General features: G+C 36.4%; 3 protein-coding genes across 3 annotated transcripts; 2 read left to right on the top strand and 1 right to left on the bottom strand.

The window, feature by feature from the left end:
* Positions 1-1,633: 1,633 nt before the first annotated feature.
* LOC111910096 (uncharacterized) lies at positions 1,634-4,012 on the bottom strand. Its single transcript, XM_023905886.1, has 5 exons — positions 3,962-4,012; positions 3,755-3,876; positions 3,670-3,703; positions 2,345-2,467; positions 1,634-2,230 (listed from the first exon to the last, which is right to left on the bottom strand). Exons 1-5 carry the CDS (start codon positions 4,010-4,012, stop codon positions 1,634-1,636), a joined length of 927 nt encoding a protein of 308 aa, XP_023761654.1.
* Positions 4,013-6,302: 2,290 nt separating this feature from the next.
* LOC111910384 (ATP synthase subunit epsilon, mitochondrial) lies at positions 6,303-7,691 on the top strand. Its single transcript, XM_023906228.3, has 2 exons — positions 6,303-6,585; positions 7,462-7,691. Exons 1-2 carry the CDS (start codon positions 6,402-6,404, stop codon positions 7,488-7,490), a joined length of 213 nt encoding a protein of 70 aa, XP_023761996.1. The 5' UTR covers positions 6,303-6,401; the 3' UTR covers positions 7,491-7,691.
* Positions 7,692-7,994: 303 nt separating this feature from the next.
* Positions 7,995-11,966, top strand: LOC111910383 (exocyst complex component EXO84B). The gene is made up of 6 exons (XM_023906227.3): positions 7,995-8,458; positions 9,251-9,348; positions 9,424-10,978; positions 11,063-11,251; positions 11,356-11,492; positions 11,581-11,966. The coding sequence occupies exons 1-6, from the start codon at positions 8,297-8,299 to the stop codon at positions 11,741-11,743; spliced, it is 2,304 nt and encodes a 767-aa protein (XP_023761995.1). The 5' UTR covers positions 7,995-8,296; the 3' UTR covers positions 11,744-11,966.
* Positions 11,967-16,452: the final 4,486 nt, after the last annotated feature.

Below are 16,452 nucleotides of genomic sequence, written 5' to 3'. Positions count from 1 at the left end.
ATTACTGAAAGCAGAGGATCCATACTCGATTCAAGAGGGGCCAGGATAAAACCAAGGAACTTGTAGTGTGTGTGTGATCCCTCAGCTACTAAACATACATACCAGTATCACACAGACAACATTTATAGCTATATCTATCAATCAATCATATATCCATACTCAAACTAAACTACGAGATATAGGCCCTGCCCACACTCGACTAACTGAGAGACACGGGCCTCTCCCACACTCGGCTACTAAACATGCATATACGGGTCGGCCTTGGTGCCTTAGACTCGTCCTACTGGAGGAAAACTCACCTCGTATACTAGCTGTGAAATCTCGTGTAGGGAATTTTTGACAGCTGCTCCGACGACTCCCCGGCTATCAATTTCATAATAACACTTAATCAAAATCCGATAATCCTACTTAGGGTAAAATGAGCATTTTACCCCTGTTCAAAGTTAACGCTTGGGTCAAATTCAATATTATGGTTGACCCAACTCGTCGAGTTGCTCCATCAAGTCGTCGAGTCCTAGAACCTGAAATCGCGATCTAACTCGTCGAGTCTCTCCCTGACTTGTCGAGTTCCCAGGCTACTCACAGTCGCAATCTACTGATTTAACTTGTCGAATCCCTTCACCAACTCGGCGAGTTCTACCTGAAGCTAAAACGGGACAAACTAACTAAACACATCGAGTCCCTTTATGGAATCGCCGAGTTCCTCTATCTGGTTGAGCCATCTCAATGGATTAAGCTCCTACCCTTCAGATCTAAACTCCATACTTCTCCTACACACTGGGAATACACTTATAAGGGTAAAGTTTCCAACTTTACCCGCTATTAGTCCTTCTATATGGGTTTAGCTCAAACCCTAACTCTCTATAACATAGATCTTGGTCCACAATCCATAATATTTTAAACCAAAGCACACTAAAATGGATCTAGGCCTTGGACATCAGTTGGACACGTAAAGTTCCAAGCTTTCCTTCCATGCATGGCCTTTTAGGGCTAAAAAGACCATAATAGCGCTTTTAAGCTTGCACGGGGCTTCCATGGTCATAAAGTTTGCATCTTTATGCCATGGAACCCCTTCTAGATCCCATATCTAAAATGTAAGTCACTTTGGACGTCCAAATCCCAAAGACCAAGGTTCTTGAACCAAAACCCTCATAAAAATGGAAGTAAATAGATCTAAGAAACGAATGATCAAGTTAGAGACTTGATTACCAGAAATGCAGCAAATGGAGTGTAGTTCTTAGATCTACTCCTTCCTTTTTGAGCCTTCTATCTTCTTCTTCCACAAGCTTCAAAAGTGCACAGAGATCACTCAAAATGGATCACACTCTCAAATAAAGCTATAGGGTTTCGTGGATTAGGGTTTAGGACAAGGAGGCTGGAAATGAGGCCAAGGGGTGGAGATTAAGATGCTTAAATAGGGTGCAAAACCCCGAAATTAGAGGTTCACTCTGACAGACCTACTCACCGAGTCAAGGGCTCTTGACTCGTTGAGTAGGTGGCTGAAATCCCGTATCCAAGACTCAAATCTACTCGACGAGTCTAGGGCTTCCAACTCATTGAGTAGCTCTATAAAAATGAATAATTTGTAAATAAATGCGTACCAGAAACCGGACGTTACAACACTAAACTGTAATTAGTTTCCATAAAACATACACATTAGAAAACGTTTCATGTTTTCTTCTTCAGGCGACAATTGCTCCTTTTGTAGGAGTGTGTTCAAATGCAAACTCTGCATCTTTATTAGCTCCCTTTCATCCGTTTTTTGCTCCCTTTGTTGATCCAAGCCGAGTCTTTTTTTTTTCATTACTTCTACTTCACTATCTCTACTAAGCCTCATCACACAAATTTCTGCAACAACTTCAATTAAAGACTTACCTTTTTCTTTTCTTTTAGCTGCATCTCTACCTGTTGGACGTTTAATTGTTGAACCACCAATACTTGCCCCTTCTGTGTTGGATTGGACACAATAGTCTCCTTCTTTAGTAGACCTTGATCTTTTTGTGCTACCACCACTTTCTTCATCATCCACTTCATATTTAGGATGTGATCGTGTTGCATCATGATCTAGTTGTAGATCCCATTTTCGATGCTTACACATAACCTCATTAAAAAGAATCGTGTCATTGAACTTGCTTCCACTTGTCTCATATAACTTATGAGCTTCATTCTCAACATCTTTCATACTCATTCCAATTCTTCTTTTTCTATATGCTTCTCGATTAACACCAACCTATTTTCCAGCACTTTCATTAAGTCGTTTATAACAACCTTTCATTTAAGCTATGTTCTTATTACCAAACTTTCCTGGGTTTTCTGCTTGATTTGCATCTTATAGCTCTTTCACTTGTGCCCATATTGATGTTTTCTTTTGGTTTTTTCCATGACGCTTATATTCACTAACGATGCAATATGCTGACATTAAAGTGATATCTTCATCAGCATCCCATTTATCGCCTCTTGGATTTTTCTAGTATTTTGTGAAGTTTGAATATTTTCAGTGACAGGGAATTGATTGAGATTTGGAAATATTTGAGAGCTTTCATAACCTTGAAAATTTTGATAATCTTGAGGACCGTCAAGATTTAAAACGAAATTTGGATCCATAGTATCAAATAAATAAAAAAGGTTTAGAAACGAAGAGTTAAGATGAGATATGAACTATATCAATATTATACTCTATTTATAGAGAAAAAAAAAAAATCATGAATTTTAGTATTTTAACTATTTTTTAATTTTTTTTATTAAGATAATGTTGGATTTTTAAAGATAATAACCGTAATCTAAAAATCTAAATCTAAAAAAAGAATATACAACTACCCTTTCATTGTTAAACACATGGCAAGAAAAAGTTTGGTGAACTTTTGTGAACCTGGGTCGTCCATGTGGCCTAGGCCACAAATATTAATTTATTTATTTTTAATTAAAATGTGTGATCCATTCGTCCATATGCACTTATGGGGGTAATCTTATGGTCTAAAATTAAAAAAATTATGTGGTTTTAATCCTAAAATTAAGAAATTTCAGTGATTTTGATCCTTGGAAAACCTTAAAGGACGATTTTTACCCTTTTAATTTCTTTTTTGTATTTTTTATATTTTCCTTAATAATATATTAATTAAAAATAAAGAAATAATAAAACTGGGACCACCTTCTCTCTTCTCTCTCTCTCTCTCTCTCTCTCTCTCCCTCTCTCTCTCTCACACACACACACAACATTCAAGCAAAAAAACCCAAATTTTTCTCACTATTATTGTTTGAATCCGACATATTTGTTGCAAAATTTCATCCTTTCAAAACACCAACATCGATGATTAAAACCACCCTTCTCTATCGTACCCCACTTTCTCTCTCCATTCCTTCTCATCTTTTTCTTCACCACCCATCACGTGCTAATCCTAAATTACACACATACATAAGAACATAAAATCCAGCTGAACAAATACCCAACTAAACCTAGATGGTTTGGATCATCGATTTAGAGAAAAAGAGAGAAAGAGAAAACATAATTGGAATCTCTATTACAATTCAACTAAACTACAATCTTCACAAAATAAAAAATCAATTTGATTAAATCTCCATTACAAAATCATCAAAATCAGTACATGTTTTAACATCTCGATCCTTCATCTTAGTTTATCAACTTCGATAATTCATCTTCTTCAAAGAAACAATTTGATCATTCATCTTCGTTTCTTCATCAAACCTATTTCGAAAATCAAAATAAAAACATCAAGAACACTTGGAAATATCAAACCTTAAATCATCCGTTACCCCATTGATCGCTTTTGAAAACCCTAAAGCCTTCATCTTCGATCTCGAAATCAAACCATAAACCCTCTCTAAAAACCCTAAAGACCCTTCACTGAACCTGACAAACTGAAAAAAAAAAAAAAAGAATTACTAACTACCAAGTTTTTGTGGTGATCGGAGAAACAAGTTTCGGGAAGATAAATCAAGCGACCCAATAGCTAGTAGAAGCATGGTACACCATCAAGGGTAAAATTAACCCCATAGAGTTGCCATGTATGTCGTCAAAAGAGTTGGAGAAGAATCCAGGTGTCGATTGGGTAAAGAACTCGGATACACGATATTAAGTGGTCGTCAGTGAAGGATTGGCTAGAGGCGGAAGATGGTTTGGTCTCGTATGATTGAGTTACTGGTGTGTGTATGTGTGTGCATGAGAGAGAGAGAGGGATATAGAGAGAAAGAATGAGAGGTTTACTAGACAGAGGGGGATACCGGTGGAATGATTGGTTGGATGGGGTAGGATTTTAGTTTTTATTTTTTTCTAAATATTTAAATGTTGAAATTAATAAAGAAAATAGAAAAAGCAAATGGAAAGGGTAAAAGAGTCATTTCAAATTGTTCAAGGACCAAATCCACAAAAAGTTTGTAATTTTGGACCAATGGTGCAAGTTGGAAACTTTTAGGACTCCTTGCACACTTTTTTGATAACCACATGGACCAAATTTGCAGTTTAGTCTTTTCAAAACAACTTTATTTGTTTATTGTTTTTTTTAAAAGACAAAATTGCAAAAATGGTCCTTGTCGTATGCAATTTTTTGGGGTTTTAGTCCAAACCCCAAGTTTTTTGGATTCACGGTCCTTTTGGAATGATCTGTATGTGGAATTAGTCCTCGGACTTAACTTCCGTTAACTTGTTGCTGTTAACCCCTCATGTGCCTCTCATATGAGGGTATATTTGTCTTTTCACTTCTAAGGGACCATTTTTGCACTTGAAAAAAAATATATCCCTCTTTTTTAAAAAAAATACCTATTTATTTATTTTAATAATTAAAAAATAAAAGAGTTCTATTAGGTTTGAAGGTTTATAGAGGTCACGGTCAGACATTACATGAACTTTCGTTGGCTAATATTCCATTCTTGAATCCTTATGATTGGATTTCATTGTTCAATATCGTTGGAAAGGATGTTGTGAAGTATGGGCCCATATTACAGTTTTTGAGAATAATGATTCGGGAATATATCCTTGAAATTGCAAAGATGGATAATGAAATTGCAAATGTTCTTAATCGGAAGCCAAATTTGAAACCATTCACAGTTCCTGATGAAGTTGATCAATTTCAATTTGGATTTATTGAAAATAAACAATGGGGAATTGCTTACAAGATAAAGGAGAAAGAAGTGGTAAAGCATTGCATGGTGTTCTTATGGGATAAACACTTGTATTATACTTATATTCTAAATCAAATTATTGCAAAGGCTGAAGCGAACAAGTCAAATTAAGAAGGAGATATAAAGTGTATTTCAGACATGATCAAATGGTGGATAGTTATTCAACATACTTTATTGAATACTATTCCGAAAGTGTTTGAAACTGTACAGAAAACCGAAGAAAATACCACTACAACAACTTGACACAAAGGGGAAGATTGTTAGAGTTCGGATATAGATAGTGTCTAGTTGTATGTGTCTGTAATGTTTAATGTCTTTTCTTAGATTCTGAATTAAGTATTTTAGTTCCGATTTCGGAATTGTATTTAATCTTAGGTTTGCAATTATGAACCGTCGACTTATGATTCAATTCTAGTGTTTATTTGATGCATATATATAGGAGCATTAGTTAGTGGAGATGTAAGAGTTTTTGATATAGAATAGTTTTGCACAATCTATTGTAAATAATTGTTATCTCGAACCTCTAAGGTAAACATATCTTATTTACATCTTTGTGTTCATCAAACTATTTCATATCTTCATATGACGTTTTCATTTCCGTGTTCTTCGCTTGCTCGCCTAAGTTGGCTCCTTAAGTTGTGAAACAAGAACGAGATATCATGTTTTGAGTTTGCAGTAAAAAATCTACATGATGTTTGAATTGCAAAGACACATAATATGATATATATTTTCAGTTGGGTATATATCTTTCACATTGACAAACTTTATGAATAGTTAACAAACCAAATGATCATTTTGGGATATAATTTGAAAGCATGGTTGTATGATGATATTTGAGTTCCAGTTTTTTTTTCATTTTGGTGAATAACTCTAAATTTAAAGTGAAAAGAATCCATTAATCTTTGGAGAAAAAGTCGAAGAGAAATTAAATATCCTCCTATTTTTTGTTCCTACACATCATCCTAACCAATGAAATGGTCACATGCGTAACATTTAATGTTCATTTAATGAGATTTAATGATATTTTAGGATATTAATATGATACATATCATCATTTAAATTCAAAGTCCAGGGTTTGTTATTGTGCGGAACATTATTAAGGGTCGAAAAGCAGACTCCTTATAAACTTGAGGGTTTGTCCTCAAAATTTCGATGCAGTCATCCCCGTTCAATTTATCGGAGATATTGGGAGAGATCGAGCAGACGACCTGTTGGCCAAATATACATATACACACACATCTACGGAAAAAGAAAGAAGGATTGTCATGGCTTCAACCGCTGCTGTGCCGTTTTGGAGATCAGCCGGGATGACTTATATATCGTATTCGAACATATGTGCCAGCCTTGTGAGGAACTGTCTCAAGGAACCCTACAAGTCCGAAGCTATCAGTCGGGAGAAGGTCCATTTCTCCAGCACCAAATGGACCGATGGCAAACCTGAGAAACCTAGTAATTTCCTATCCTTATTTTAAGTTTTTCCCAATTATTTCGATTTCTAAGTCTCCTAGATCTAGGGTTTCTTCCACGGTGCGATTATTGTTGATTATATTCTGCTTGTGTTAATCCTCATTCGATGATCGTGATGGAGTTTTGTGTCTAGGCAATTTCTTTCTTTCTGTGATTATAAATGTATGATTGGTTACACAAATTGGAACCTGCAATTATGCTAATGTCAACAGATGATAAACTTATTGGATCATTCCCATTATGTCATGATCCCAGTTATTCTCTCTTTCCTATAAGAATCAGGAGAAAAAGAAATGAGCTTTTCCATGTCGATTGTGAAAAGTTCCATAGCTGTTATGTCAATTTGGAGGCTATTTGGCATTTTCTATGTTTGGGATTGTAATAATATGGTTTCCTGAACTCAATAAGCCATGTTTTGGCACCTATATTTTGTATTTTGGTAATGGGCAAATTTGTATCTTCAAATTCCATATATTAAAATTCCATATACTCAAACTGAGCATTAGGAATTTGATGCTATCCTTCGAGCTGAAATCATCTAACACACACATGCTAATCCACAATCACATACATGGTTAGAAACAGCTTTGTAATAGCAATGTACTATTAAGAGTTCACACACATTATTTTTTCCATGGTTTTTCCCTTTCACGTAAATATCTTAATGTATTTGGCCATTAATCTTCATAACATCTCTTTTTGATTTATCATTATTCCCTTTGTTTCCCCATGTATCATCTTAATCCCTAATGAATTCTTATTGGATTTATGCTTTGATTTTTTTGATGTTAATGTAATATAGTTTGTTTATATCTTCGAATAGATTTTTCTGACTCTTTGTTTTTGTCTATTGAACAGCTATTCGGTCGGATTCTCCTGATGAATGAAGGCAGGAAGATGTTACATTTTGCAATTTTTACTGAAGTTGATCAAGGTCATGCTTGTTGAATATTGAGGCCTTGTTTCTTGAAAAATGTTGGCAATAATAAATTTTTTAGTCATTTTTGAATGGATTTTGTGTGTTACTTTTTCCTATGTAAAATTACAAGCAGATTGCATTTTGATGAAATGCGAGGTTTTCTTTAGTATGGAATATGTATTATTTAACAACTCACTGACACCAAATATTGGTTGGATTCTGAATACCAATTACCAACTCATTTGACCAAAATCAATATAAAAATAATTAAAAAAATAATAATTAAAAAGCTTCAAAAGTTCAAATAAAAACGTAACTCTAGAAAAATTATCCTTCGAAGCAAAGCAATACTGGAAAAATAAAAAATAAAAATCGTCCTAACGAGTAACAACAAACAACAGTCTCTCAATAAGCGAAAGAGAAAAGTCTAAAATAAAATAAAAATAAAATGAAACAAACCCAGCAATAATTTGCAGATACATCGTCTAAAGTCTTAAACCAACTAACCTTCTCTCTCTCTCTCTCTCTCTCTCTCTCTCTCTCTCTGAGGTGGATATCCGGCGTAGCCAGCCACCGCTTTGATCCTTGATCCATCATCATTTCATAATTGTCTCTTCGATGCCGATTCATTACCCTCATACAATCATCACAAATTCAGATCTGAGCTTTTGATTCATTCAGCAAACGACTTCCGTCTCTTATAATCGTCTTCTTTACACCTATCTGATTCCAGCCCTAGATTCTCGTTCCTTCGATCTTCTTTTACTCAGCGATATGTCTTCCAAGCTGTCATCTCGGTCAAGAGGAGGCGCCCCTGTAAAAGCTAACTCCAAGGAAACCGGCCCCAAGCTCGAGGAAAATCTCAACATATTCAAGTCCGATAAGTTCGACGCCGATGGCTTTGTCAACTCCAAGTGTAATTCCTTGAACGAGAAGGTCAGTATCGCCCAAAATGCTTCATGCGCAGTCTTACAATTCTAATTTTAGGACAATTTTGTGAGAAATTGTAGGTATTCTGTCCATTGTTATAACGTTGCCTGAATATTTTTTCTTCAAGTTCAAAATATCTCGATAATTATAGTCTATATAACAATTCATCTATACTTCAAAGTCGCATTTGTGAATCTTTATTTCTAGTTATTGTTGTGCTATTGAGCATTGGCCTTATTTGCTGTGAGGATAGCTGCTTATGATCAACCAGGACTTCATCCATGTTAGAACAGCTAGTAGGTTCGGATCATCATTATAAGATTGTTCATTTCACCTTGAAATGTATCAATACTAGGTCTATATGATACTTGAAGCCACCCCTTCTAGTTCTAAGTTTTAACTAATGTTCATTTCACCATCAGATGTATCAATACTAGGTCCATATGATACTTGGATCCACTCCCTCTAGTTCCAACTAGTTTAATCTGTTACAACATGTATATCAATTCGATATATCTGATTAGGTATCCGTGTGCTTCTTGTGTTCGTGTTTGTTTGACATGGCTCATTATAATACTGCAAGTCATATTTGTAATCTGTGTTAAAGTGATGGATATATGCTATACCAAGAATCGTAATATCTTGTCAAGATCGTAACTATTTCCAAAAAAAGTTCGATTTGTCTGCTTCTTTTCGCTGTTCAGCTATTAATAGTAATTATTCAATCCCATACTATAACGCATCTTCCATTCTATTGATATATTGCTTCAATATAACTCACATGTACCTCATTCACAGGAGATAAGACAATTATGCTCATATCTTTTGGATTTAAAGAAAGCTTCTGCAGAGGAAATGCGAAGGAGTGTATACGCTAATTATACTGCATTCATACGGTGGGTCCTCTCTTTCACTTTATAATCTTAATCCAAAATGGTAACTAATATTGGTATAAATTCAAAAAATTTCAGCACATCAAAAGAGATATCAGATTTAGAAGGCGAACTACTGTCCATAAGAAACTTACTATCCACTCAAGCCACCATAATCCACGGTCTAGCTGATGGGGTCCATGTCGATTCTTTATCCATCACTCTTCCGGAAGGTTCCGGTTTATCTCCCGATCTAGACAGAGACCCTTCAGACTTAGAAAATTGGTTAATCGAATTTCCCGATATTCTTGATGTTTTATTAGCTGAAAGAAGAGTAGAAGAAGCTTTATCCACCCTAGATGAAGGCGAACGCATAGCTTCAGAAGCAAAAGGAAACAATTCACTAAGTCCTGTTGTTTTAGCCTCCCTCCAAACTGCCATAACAGAATGCAGACAAAGATTAGCCAATCAGCTTTCAGAAGCCGCCTCTCAACCCACAACACGTGGCAGTGAGCTTCGTGCAGCTATTAGCGCCCTTAAAAAACTAGGAGATGGGCCCCACGCCCATACTCTACTCCTTCAAGCACATTACCAAAGACTTCAATCCAACATGCAGAACCTTCGCCCTTCAAGCACTTCATATGGTGGAGCCTACACAGCTGCCATTTCACAGTTAGTTTTTTCTGTTATTGCACAAACAGCAACGGATTCAAATGCTATTTTTGGTAAAGAACCTGCGTATATCTCTGAGCTTGTGATGTGGGCTACAAAACAAGTTGAGGACTTTGCTGTTCTTGTGAAGAGACACGCGTTAGCTTCATCTGCTGCTGCTGGTGGACTTAGGGCTGCTGCTGAATGTGTACAAATAGCTTTAGGACATTGTACATTGCTTGAAGCTCGTGGGTTAGCACTTTGTCCTGTTCTTTTAAAACTTTTTAGACCGAGTGTCGAACAAGCACTCGATGCGAATCTAAAACGAATCGAAGAAAGTACAGCTGCTTTAGCTGCAGCCGATGATTGGGATCTTTCCAATTCGCCAGGTGTCACACGCCTTTCCGGAAGGTCCACAACATCCGTAACATCTCAACACCATAAGCTCTCGAGCAGTGCTCAAAGGTTCAATGTGATGGTTCAGGATTTCTTCGAGGATGTGGGCCCGCTTTTGAGCATGCAGTTGGGAGGGAAAATGTTGGAGGGGTTGTTTCAGGTGTTTAACTCTTATGTGAGCATGTTGATAAGAGCACTCCCGGGGTCCATGGAAGAAGAAGGAAGCTACGAAGGGTCTGGGGGTAAAATTGTCCGGATGGCAGAGACTGAAGCCCAACAAATGGCGTTGCTTGCGAATGCATCTTTGTTAGCCGATGAATTGTTGCCTCGTGCAGCCATGAAACTTACCCCACAAGGTCAAGGTCAAAATATTTACAAAGACGACCCTCGTAGACGCCCTTCAGGGCAAAATCGGAACACTGAGCAAAGGGAATGGAAGAGACGGCTTGCAGGTATTGTAGATAGATTGAAGGATAGTTTCTGCAGGCAGCATGCATTAGATCTTATTTTCACTGAAGAGGGTGATAGTCATCTTACTGCTGATATGTATATACACATGGATGGAAATGTTGAGGAAATCGAATGGTTCCCTTCTCCTGTTTTTCAGGTACTTAGATTATATTAAATCAATTATTTGTAATATATAAATCAGAATTGCTAAGTGTTGGTTTTATTGGTTGGTGTTGTTCAGGAACTTTATGCAAAGCTTTACAGGATGTCTGGAATAGCAGCAGAAATGTTTGTTGGAAGGGAACGTTTTTCGACAATGTTGTTTATGAGGCTTACGGAGACTGTGATTTTGTGGCTTTCAGAAGACCAAACTTTTTGGGACGATATTGAGGAAGGACCAAGGCCTTTAGGTCCTCTTGGTCTTCAACAGGTACATTACATGGTGATATGATCATGATTATGGACAAAAGACTACAAAACGGGTATTTGTGAGAAATAGAATATTTGTTTATGTTATGCGATGGAAATTTGCAGTTTTATCTGGATATGAAGTTTGTGCTGTCGTTTGCTGCGCAAGGGCGTTACCTATCGCGGAATTTAAACCGAGTGGTGAACGAAATCATATCTAAAGCACTTGCAGCCTTTGCTGCAACGGGAGTGGATCCATATGCGTGAGTGTTACAAATACAAATTATCAAAATATTTATGATTACATGAGTAATAATGGTAGGATTTTTTTTTTTTTTTTTTGGTTGGCAGTGTACTACCTGAGGATGAGTGGTTTGGTGAGATAAGTCAAGAAGCAATAGATAGGTTGAGCGGGAAGCCAAGAATAGCAAATGGGGAAAGAGATCTAAGCAGTCCAACTGCGTCTGTTTCAGCACAATCCATATCCTCCATCAGATCTCATGGGAGTTCTTGATTGTTTTGTTTGTATATCTCTTTCTCACCAACATTTCTTTTGTAGAATATTTTCATTTTTTCGTGCTTTTCTTTTCTTTCCGTTTCATATAATATCATTGTGTTAGATATGGGCATTACAAGTTTAGGAATTCTTTCTTTATGTTTCTCCAGTAGAGGGAGCTTTAGCATTTGAGCATGTAAATTTGTCTCCTTTCTTTATTTTTTATGACTTTTGAGTGCAATTTTTTTTGGTATTCTTTCACAAGTGTGGGTGGATAGATGCAATTATATTTTTTTCCAGATTTTTACCGAGTATGATGTCGATTGTTTTAATTCTGTTTAGTATGGGAAAAGGAATGACAATGACATATACTATAATAAAGATGTACAAACAATATTTGGTACCGATGAACTAAATAGATCCTTGTTTTTTGTAGGGTATAGAGATTTATATAAGATAACATTATTTTGCAGACAATTATTTTAGTATCTTTACGTTGAGGGGCTTGTTTTGTTTTTCGTATGTGATCTATGGTAACATTCTCCATTGGTTGTTAGAGTAAACAAATTTGGTCCTTGTGTTCAACAAAAACTGGAGGTTCAGAAATTTGGTCCTTGTGTTTAACAAAAACTGGAGGTTCAGTCAAGAGACTGGATTTTTTTTTTGCAAAAAATGTACTTGTTATGGTCATGTTTTCATTGGAATGTATTTGTCTCTTTTATTTTGTGCATTGAATATGATAAAGATAATGAATTAAACAGGTCTCTCTGGTAATGGAAATGACAAACACTATTGGAATGGTAGTTGTCTATGGAATCCGTATGGAATCCGTCAAGGTAAAGTTAAACCCTTAGGATTTCATGGAGTCCATCAAGGTAAGTTTAAACCCTCGGGTCAACGGCAAGCACCATCATGGCTTGATTTGTTCTTCCATTCATGCTCTGGTATGGAATAAAAGAAAACTAATTATGATATGAATATTTATAGTGTTCATGTATTGTACTTCATTGCATTACATAACTATGAAAGATTCGAGCATGTATCTTGGCAAACATTTAAAAAGTAAGATTTTTGTCCAAACTTATGTATCCTACGAGACATTTTGTTTTGGAAAAATGACTCAAGAGGCTAATCCACTGTTGATTTTGTTCATATATTTTTTTTGTTTTTTAAATATGCAATATACCATCTAACTTATTATTTGTGTTTATCATAACCCTTTTAACCGACTAACAAATGTGATAACCGGTCAAAATGATTATTATTTAGATCCGACTTTAACCCAATTGCTTTAGAAAAACCGTCATTCCCATCACTCAATATCAACACTTCATCGTCAATTTTTAAATCGTCATTCCCATCGCTCAATATCAACAAACATTGCAGGGAGGAATCATCAGTTTCTTAACAAATCCTAGGTGGGGAAACTGAAATTGAAACATGAATGAAAGGGCAGAGTAAGAGGAATGGGTGAATACATAGACCAAATAAACAGTGACAATGTCATAGAAAGAATCCACCACCACCCCCTTCACTCCCCCTTCTCCCTTCCCCGCAACAAAACACACACATATACACTAAAAATCAAAACACACAAATACAGAGAGACATATAGTGAAGAAATCGACATCATTTTGGATTCTCTATATGCCAAACCTTCATCTTCTATGTTCATCTTATTTTAACTTATGTGCAAAGAAATCGACAACCTTACCCTTGTTTTACTCACTTTTTTCACCCATAAAATAATCTCCATAAACCTTTGATGGATCGTGATCTGAATCTTTCATCTTCCCTTCCTACCATCGCCTTTCCACTACAACTTCTCCCTTCTCTATTCTCTATGCTTTGTGTTAATTAAAGAACCCTAGATCCGCCATTTTCTTTGAGAATTTTGGCTTTAAACGCTTTCCCGGTCAATGAATCTGTAGGGCATCGTACTACTTTGATGCTTCTTTGTTGTTGTGTGTATTTGAGGATGAGAACGATGGGCATGATGGTGGAGATATTGATGTCGGTGTTAAGGAGACGAGTGGTGGGTGTTTGTTGATGAGGATGGGTGATAGCAAACGAGGAAGATGAAAGTTGTTCGATTGAGAAGTGGTTGTGAAGCCGTTGGTGCTATTAGGTTTAAGAGAGAGAGAGAGAGAGAGAGAGAGAGAGAGAGAGAGAGACTTTATATTAAATAATTATATTTCATTTTTTTTTAAATAAGACAAAACTTTATAAATTGTTCATATAGTAGTGAAATGATGAAAATGTCCTTCACTTAACGGACAAAACTTAATGAAATGAAGCTTAAAGACCAAACATCAAAAGTTTTGAAAGCATAAAGATCATTTGTGAAATTTTTTGAACTTAAGAACTAAACTTCAAATCTAGAAAAAAATACAGGGACAAAAAATGATGTTTTTTCAAAAAAAAAAAAAAATTAAAAGAAGTTGTAATTTTTGTTTTAAAAAGTCTTACTTATATAAAAAAAAGAATTTTTTTAAAGAATTAAGGAAAGATTGTAAACATATTTGTATCACATCTATAACATCCATTAAAATGGACCAAAGTTATAACTAAAAAGTGGGGTAATTATTATGTAATGACCCAAAATTTAAGACCAAAAATTTTATTTTTATAACAAATAAACCATCATCCAAAACATTTTCATAAAAACCATAATGAAATTAGTATGTCAAAATCATCCAGTTACATCAGAGTCAAATAAAATGCGGAACAACATGGTGTGCGAGATGCAATATTTTATCCTGGGCTCTTCCCTTTCGATCCAGAAGTACCTGAAACATAAATTGAAAACTGTAAGCACGAAGCTTAGTGAGTTCCCAAAAACACCACATACTATACATATTAAACATATAATGGGTCGCCCCCGCCATCGAGCCCCGCTCGTAACATATCGATTAGTAAATAATGGGCCTTGACCGTCATCAAGCCCCACCCGACATTGGGTCCCCGTCCGTTATAAATACAAAAACATAAACACATGCAAGAATCACAAAGATAAATGGCATACAAGATAATCATCAGGCCCCACCCGATATACATAACAAATATCATACATGCAGAGTCACACATACAACTAACATCCTAGTCATAATAAATCATGGGCCGACATTGATGCCTTTGACCCGATGAACACATTGAGTAAACTCACCTCAAGCTGCTGAATATCTCAAATAAAGGCTCGGTCTGGTGATCCAAAATTTTCATTTTTATAACAAATAAACCATCATCCAAAACATTTTCATAAAAACCATAATGAAATTAGCATGTCAAAATCATCCAGTTACATCAGAGTCAAATAGAATGCGGAACAACATGGTGTGCGAGATGCAATTATCCCGGGCTCTTCCCTTTCGATCCAGAAGTACCTGAAACATAAACTGAAAACTGTAAGCACGAAGCTTAGTGAGTTCCCCAAAACACCACATACCATACATATTAAACATATAATGGGCCCCGCCCGCCATTGAGCCCCGCTCGTAACAGATCGATCAGTAAATAATGGGCCCTGACCGTCATCAAGCCCCACCCGACATCGGGCCCCGTCCGTTATACATACAAACACATAAACACATGCAAGAATCACAAAGATAAATGACATACAAGATAATAATCAGGCCCCACCCGATATACATAACATATATCATACATGCAGAGTCACACATACAACTAGCATCCTAATCATAATAAATCATGGGCCGGCATTGATGCCTTTGACCCGATGAACACATTGAGGAAACTCACCTCAAGCTGCTAAATATCTCAGATAAAAGCTCGGTCTGATGATCCAGAAACTCCCCACGCTAACTAATCAAATAAACCCAATTAATAATTGGTCCACAACCCATAGCTGGAATCCTAGTCCGATTGTCCAACACTCAGGGTAAAAGTCCATTTTACCATTTCCATGCTTGGCCCAAAACCGAGGCCTAAACCAATAACACCAAAAAGCCCAATATGTCCCAACTTCCTAAATGGGCCCAAAACCCATCATAGGCCTACATCCAAGAAGGCCCAAAGTCAGAAGGTTAATGGCTCAACAGGGCCCAAAACTCCTCTAGTCCAAAAGTATCCCAAACCGAAAAAAGTCAACATAAGTCAAAGGCAGCCAAGTACCCCGTCGTACTCAGGCTTACGCCCCGCATACTCCAAAAATCCTAAGTACACAATGCGTACGAGATAGGTACACCCAATGTACTACTAAACCTTGCATGATCGGGTCCGGGCAGCGTACGCGCAACATACACATAAGTATGCCCAACGTACGTGCCCATTAAGCACTTTTACCCTTAAGTGATTAATACTTGCACCCCAAAGCCCAAATTTCAGATCCAAGTCTTATTAAACGTCTTAATCCATAAAGTTATGAACTTGGAGCCTTTGCATGGCTCAAAAGGACCCCAAACCTCACTTTTAGCATTCTACTATCTCTATAATGACCTAAACACATGCATGGTTGATCCACAACCATCAAGATGCTAACTTTATGGACTAAGGACCGCACAAACATCAAGAGAAGAAACTCCTAACTCCTGGAGTGGAAGGAATTCACTAGATCTCATAATACGACTAAAAAGGGACAAAAACTTCATAAAGACTTGCTCTAAGCAAACAAGGAGAAGGTTCCAAGCTTTATGCCTTAATGAAGCTGTAAATGATGTGAGAAATATGGATCTAAAAATTATCCTTTGATCAAAGCTCCTTCTTCCAAG

The sequence above is a fragment of the Lactuca sativa genome, chromosome 5 (genome assembly GCF_002870075.4).
Source record: "Lactuca sativa cultivar Salinas chromosome 5, Lsat_Salinas_v11, whole genome shotgun sequence".
Taxonomy (NCBI): domain Eukaryota; kingdom Viridiplantae; phylum Streptophyta; class Magnoliopsida; order Asterales; family Asteraceae; genus Lactuca; species Lactuca sativa.
This window is presented reverse-complemented; position numbering and strand designations above follow the sequence as displayed.

Bases quoted from the DNA above. Each gene is read 5' to 3' on its own strand.
- LOC111910384 (XM_023906228.3), top strand. From the start codon at position 6,402: ATGGCTTCAACCGCTGCTGTGCCGTTTTGGAGATCAGCCGGGATGACT. The intron at 6,586-7,461 runs GTAATTTCCTAT...TCTATTGAACAG, and splicing joins TGGCAAACCTGAGAAACCTA to CTATTCGGTCGGATTCTCCT.
- LOC111910096 (XM_023905886.1), bottom strand. From the start codon at position 4,012: ATGGGGTTAATTTTACCCTTGATGGTGTACCATGCTTCTACTAGCTAT. The intron at 3,877-3,961 runs GTCGCTTGATTT...TTTTTTTTTCAG, and splicing joins ATGCTTCTACTAGCTATTGG to TTTGTCAGGTTCAGTGAAGG. The intron at 2,468-3,669 runs GTTTCTTTGAAG...ACAAAATACTAG, and splicing joins CGAAGATGAATGATCAAATT to AAAAATCCAAGAGGCGATAA.
- LOC111910383 (XM_023906227.3), top strand. From the start codon at position 8,297: ATGTCTTCCAAGCTGTCATCTCGGTCAAGAGGAGGCGCCCCTGTAAAA. The intron at 9,349-9,423 runs GTGGGTCCTCTC...AAAAAATTTCAG, and splicing joins AATTATACTGCATTCATACG to CACATCAAAAGAGATATCAG. The intron at 11,252-11,355 runs GTACATTACATG...GGAAATTTGCAG, and splicing joins GTCCTCTTGGTCTTCAACAG to TTTTATCTGGATATGAAGTT.